Here is a 5,810-nt window from a genome sequence, read left to right on the forward strand (position 1 = left end):
GAGGATCCCTGAGAGTTTGAGACCAGCCTGGGCTACAAAGTGAGCTCAAGGCCAGCCTGAACTGCTAGTGAGACCCTGTCTCAAAAAGACAAATAAATAAATAAATAAATAAGCAGTTCAAGACTATATATATATATATATATAATTCATAAATAAACATGTAATAAGGGTACATTCCAAACTTGTTATTGGAAGCCTAACCTTTTAAGAAAATGTCTAGAGAGGGGCTGGGGATTTAGCTCAGCAGCAAAGCGCCTGCCTGGAAAGCGTAAGGTAGTGAGTTCGATTCCTGGTACCAGAAGAAAAACAAAAACAAACAAAAAAAAAGAAAATGTCTGGAGACTACTGGTTTTCAGAATAAAACTCAACCCCTTCCTCTCTCTTTTTGTGGTAGTGGGATTGAACCCAGGGCCTTTGTTGGTACATTCCCAGCACCTTTTAAATTAAAAAAATTTTTAAAGATTATTTTTGCTGTATGAAGTATATTTTCCATTTTATTACTTCTTTCCCAGGAGATGGTTTTTCCTCACCCCTGAAGGCTCCCTCACGTCTTTGGCGGGGTTGCCCGCAGTGTTTGGGTGTCTGGGTCCGGCCGGAGATTCGTCTCTGACCGCCAGTTGAGGATGGCGCCAGGTCCCAGCTGTGCGGCTCCACCCAGCGCTTTGGAAGCGCCCAGCGCCAAAGGCGCCGCTTGAGAAAAGTCCCTGATGGTGGTGGTCTCTACACTACTAGGTTTCAAACAATGAATTTAATCGCCTTATGGTGCGCACACACCGGGTGCAGTTCGTGCTGCCGACAGGCTGCACATGGCCATTACCCTTTTTGCCACGCTGGTTGTTCCTTCTTTTCTCGCCCTTCAGTTTGGAAGCAAGGACCCAAAACATTTAAAAGTATTTTATTGTTTTTTTGTAACAGAGTCTCCCCAGGCACTAAATCTGTCTGCGCTCTAGCTCTCTCCTCCTGCCTCAACCTTCCGGGTGCTGGCATTACAGGCCTGGTGCCACGATACCAAGCACCATGTAGTATGTTCTAATTATATTCAGCTACTAGGCATCTTCCAAATACACTCATGATTATATTTTATTTGTGTGTGTGTGGGTGTGTGTTTAGTTTAGAACACAGTAGATGTTCAATCAAATGTTAAACAACCTTTTCAGATTATTGCACTCTGAGCTGGACGTGTTGGCACAAGCCTGTAATCCCAGTACTCAGGAGGCTGAGGCAGGAGGATCACTATAAGTTTGAGGCCAGCTTGGGCTACATACATAGTGAGGTTAGGCCAAGCTGAACAAGAGTGAGACTGTCTCAAAACAAAACAACATAAAAGAGTATCATCACTCCATCAGCTTTAAAATTTTTCTCCCACTTTCTCTTCAGAGTATGATTTTTAAGGCACTATCCTGCTTTCTCTCCACTGCTTCCACTATTCCTTTTTTTGTTTTTGTCTTTTTGAGACAGGGTCTCACTATGCAGTTCAGGTTGGCCTTGAGCTCATTTGTAGACCAGACTGGTCTTAACTCGAAAGGATCCTCCTACCTCAGCCTCCCAAATGCTGGGATTACAGGCATGCACCACCATGCCCAGCAATTCCTTTTGTTTCCTTCCTTGGCTGCTTCTTCCACATTCATTCCATAAGTTTATTTAAAAAAATTTTTTTTTTTTTTTTCTTTTTGGGACAGGGTTTTACAATGCAGTTCATGCTGTCCTTGAATTCACTTTATGGCCCAGTCTGGCCTCAAATTTGCAGATTCTCCTGCCTCAGCCTCCTGAGTAATGGGATTATAGGCGTGTGCCACCATGCCCTGGGTTTATTTTTAAATTTAAATTACTTTAAATTTAATTTTATTCTTGTTGTGGTGCTGGGGATGCAACTGAGGGCCCCATGCCAGGCAGTTACTCTACCACCAAGCTACACTCAAATCCCATGAGTAGTTCTGGACCCTTGCTGTGCCACGTGGGGTGACAGGACAGTAGCTCCCTCCCCCCAAACACCGTGGCTAGCCCTTGTGCCTTATTCGCTGGCCCCCATGTAGTCTCCTCTCTGCCTGTTTATGAGTCAGTGTTTTTGCCTGCACACCCTTCCAGCCCTGCCGGATTCCCTGGGCCGCCTCCTCCAGGTCCTCGTGTCTAGCTGCATACCCAGCTTCGGCCTTTCTGGCTCTGACTGGGCCGTTTCCTTGCGCTCCTATTGTTACCACTTGCCTGCCTGCGTTAGAACTGGTTCAGTATTCTGGGCGTGGTGGTGCAGGCCTGTAATCCCAGCACTCCTAAGGCAGCAGGATCAACGCAAGTTCAAGGCCAGCCTGCGCTCCATAGTGATTTCAAGGCCAGGAGAATGAGGGAGACTGTGTCAAACAAAACAAAACAAAACCAAAAACTGCTTCTCTGTTGAGGTAGTTTTCCAACTGCTGTCCTACCTTTTGTCTCTCCGGGGTGTAATTCAGTGTATGCCTGGCTGCCCAAATTTTACAGACTTGCCAGTTTTCCCCCATTGAAGGGAACAGTGGGAGGAGCGTGAGGAAGTCTGAGTCCTTTCCCCAGTAGTGCGTTTGAACCACGTCACCTGGTGAGCTTCGAGACCGCTTCACACTGCGGCGGGCGTTTGGAGGGCGCCATGTATTACTCACTCGCCTGCTCGGTGCTCACTGCGGGGGACACTGTGCCACTGTGGGGTCTTTACCAGCTTCCCCTCCCCTCGCCCCTTGGCCGCTCAGCCCGGCATGTCCATCAGCTCGGTACACACCTTACTGCTTTCTTTCCTACTTGTTCTCCCTGGTACTGGGATTGAACTCAGGTCCTGTTGCACTGAGCTAAATCCTCAGCCTTATCTTTTAAATTTTGAATCTGAAGTTACCCACGGTGGGCTTGAACTTTGGATCCTTCTGCCTCAGCCTCCGAGTGCTGGGATCACAGGAGTGTGCCACCAGCCCGCTCGCTCCCCGCTTGTCTTCTCTGTTCCGATGAAATTCCAGGCCATCCCCAGAAGTAGGCCTTTTGGTCTTTCGGAATCTAAGTTTATTGAAGTTTACTATGTTCTTTTTTGGTTTTTTTTGAAGCTTACTATGTTCTAAACGCTATTCCACCTTAAATACAAGTTCCCACTTTCTCAAACCCAGGTGTGTACCTTCAACACCTTCATTTTACAGAGAGTTTAAGTAACTTGCCCAAGGCCCCTTGGCAGAACCCAAACTCTAACTCCAGAATTCGGGCGCCTCTCGCTGAGTGCCTGTCTGACCCCAGTTGAAGTGCATGGCAGTCTTACCTCCAGGGACTCTCAGCCCGGCCTCGGCCCAGAAGCAACGTTCTGCAGAGAATCTTCAGCCAGTGTGTATTGTGGATCACTCTCCAACACGGGAGTTCACCTTTGCTGCTATCACTCTCTCGTGTAGGACCTGGGGTTTGCAGTTCTTTGGCTCCTGCCCAGCAGAGAATTTTCCTCCTCAAGTTCGGCCTAGTTCTTGCAGCTGATGTGGACATAAGGCTGGGCAGGCCTTTACCACAAAATCTTTCTCACTCACTTAGGAGAAAGTGTGGCACTCAGACCTTTTAGGCGTTTGCTAAAAATGCAGTTTTCTGGCAGTTCTGGGGTGAGAGCCGGTAATCTGCTTAGGCTCGGTCAATGGGTCCTGCCTTCAAGGACCCCCACGAGGGCGGGCTTCTCCGGGTAGGAGACCCCGCACATTGCACACCGCTGAAGGCGTGGGGACCCGGGCCTTTTGTTTCTGGCTACACCGCCTGACAGGTGTAAGAGCCTGACAGGCCGCCGCCACAGGTGCGCGCTGCCACGTGCGTCCCGGGCTCCATCCCCCACGCCGCCCGGCCTCGGTCCCCGCCGCCACCCCGCAGCTGTCGCGCCCTCCGCCCACCCCTCGCCCCCCCCCCCGGGATAGTTTATTGTTCCCGGCTGAGCTTCCTGCGGGGCGGGTGGAGGGGCCCGGCTCGGAGGGGAAGGAGGGCCATTCATTGGGTCCTACGGAGCGGGTACTTTCTTCCACCTGAGGGCACCTCGCGCTTTCTACCGGGGAAATGGGCAGAGGCCCCTCTCCGGCCCGGGGGTGGGGATCCCGCCCCGGAGGAGCCCCGACCTCCCAGGGCGGGCAGGCCGCCGCGTTCCTTTGTTGGGGCGGAAGGAGTGGATTCTCACCGATAAGGCGGCGGGGAGCTGGGGGAGCGCCCGCGGGCCCGCCCTCCGCCCGCGGCCCTCGGAGCGCTTAGCACGAAGAGAAAAAAAAGCACCAACAAAGAGTTTAAGACAGCAATTCCCAGCTTTTTCAAATAGGAAGCAGTTTTTAACCAATCCATTTTTTAATTCTTAAATTCTTGACATTACAGAACTAAACTGAAATTAACATTCCACTCTTACATTTCTTATCGACAAACAGAAAATAAAATCCATGAGCCAAAAAAAAAAACCCAAAACAAAAAAAAAACTAAAAACAGGGAAAAAAAGCTTATAAAACTAAATATGGATCCCAGCGTTAACAGCTGAACAGAGAGAATGTGATTTTCTTAAATTCTTAGCGGATGAGAAGGTGTAGAAACTGAACACTTACAAATTATTTAAAACCTGGAATCACTGACCAGAAATTACACAGTTGGATCATGGGAAACAGCGCGGGGTTCGGGGGCCGCCGCTCTAGCTGCAGCCCATGCCCTTCTCGGAGGAGAGCCGGGCGTTGATGAGATACTGCGCCAGGCTGATGCTGGCGGCCGAGCCGGTGATGGTGACCTGCCGGCCGGAGGAGCCCTCCACGGGGTTGGCGATTTTGATCTGCGCCCCGGACATCTGGCGGATCTCGTTGATGTTGGCGCCCTGGCGCCCGATTATGCAGCCGATCAAGTTATTGGGAATGGTGAGTTCGTGCGTGGTCTGGGTGGACGCGTCCAGACTGGCCCAGTAGCCCTTCACCTCGGGGGAGCTGGAGTCAATGCCCGCGAACCCGGTCCCGCCGTGCATCATGGCAAAGTGCGACTGTTGCCTCGCCACCTGGTTCAGCTTGGCCAGATCGAGCGGCGAGATGGTGTGTTGTCCCTGGATCGAGTAGGCGTCCAGCGGGGGCCCCTCCAGGTCGTGGGTGGCGTGCGGGTAGCCCGCAGCGTCGCCGCAGCGGTCCTGGCCGCCCGCGCAGATGACCGGGGAGCCGGCCGGCATGGGCTGGTAGGGGATGGTCATGACGCGGCCCTGCGGGGACTGCGAGAGCGTCTCCAGCATGACCAGGCAGATCTGCTTGACGCACTCGGTGACGGACTGCGGCACGCCCGCGATGGTGATGGCCCGCTCGGTGGAGTTGGGCAGCATGTCCCCCGCCACCTGCACCTGCGCGCCCGTGCTCTCGCGGATCTCCTTGATCTTGCAGCCGCCCTTGCCGATCAGGGAGCCGCACTGCGTGGCGGGCACCACCAGCCGCAGGGTCACCGGGGGCCGGCTGGCCGCCGTGCTGTTGGTCATGGAGCTGTTGATGTCTTCCTCCAGCTTGTCGATGATCATGGCGAAGGCCTTGAAGATGGCATTGGTGGGCCCGGTGAGGGTGATGATCCTCTCGGGGCAGTTCCCCTCCGAGATGTTGATCCGCGCGCCGCTCTCCTCGCGGATCCGCTTCACCGACTCCCCTTTCTTCCCGATGATGCTTCCCACTTCCTTCCCGTGCATCAGGAGCCGAATGGTGAGAGTCACGTTTAGTCCGCTTTCGGTCACACCGGCATCCATGGCGAGCGGCGGGCGGCGTTCGGGGGAGTTGGGCTCGTTACGTGGTCAAGTCTTTGGCGGCTGGCGGGGGGAGGGGAGGTGTAGGCCCGAAACTGCCGGCGCG

The 5,810-nt window shown here is 53.0% G+C and overlaps 1 protein-coding gene across 1 annotated transcript; it reads right to left on the minus strand.

Moving 5' to 3' along the window:
• Positions 1–4,267: 4,267 nt before the first annotated feature.
• Positions 4,268–5,810, minus strand: Pcbp1 (poly(rC) binding protein 1; the record flags this gene model as incomplete). The annotated part of the gene is given in 1 exon segment (XM_005385632.2): positions 4,268–5,810. A coding segment is annotated over 1 exon segment (1,071 nt). The 3' UTR covers positions 4,268–4,636.

This window comes from Chinchilla lanigera, unplaced genomic scaffold, assembly GCF_000276665.1.
Source record: "Chinchilla lanigera isolate Chin_1 unplaced genomic scaffold, ChiLan1.0 scaffold00023, whole genome shotgun sequence".
Lineage (NCBI taxonomy): Eukaryota > Metazoa > Chordata > Mammalia > Rodentia > Chinchillidae > Chinchilla > Chinchilla lanigera.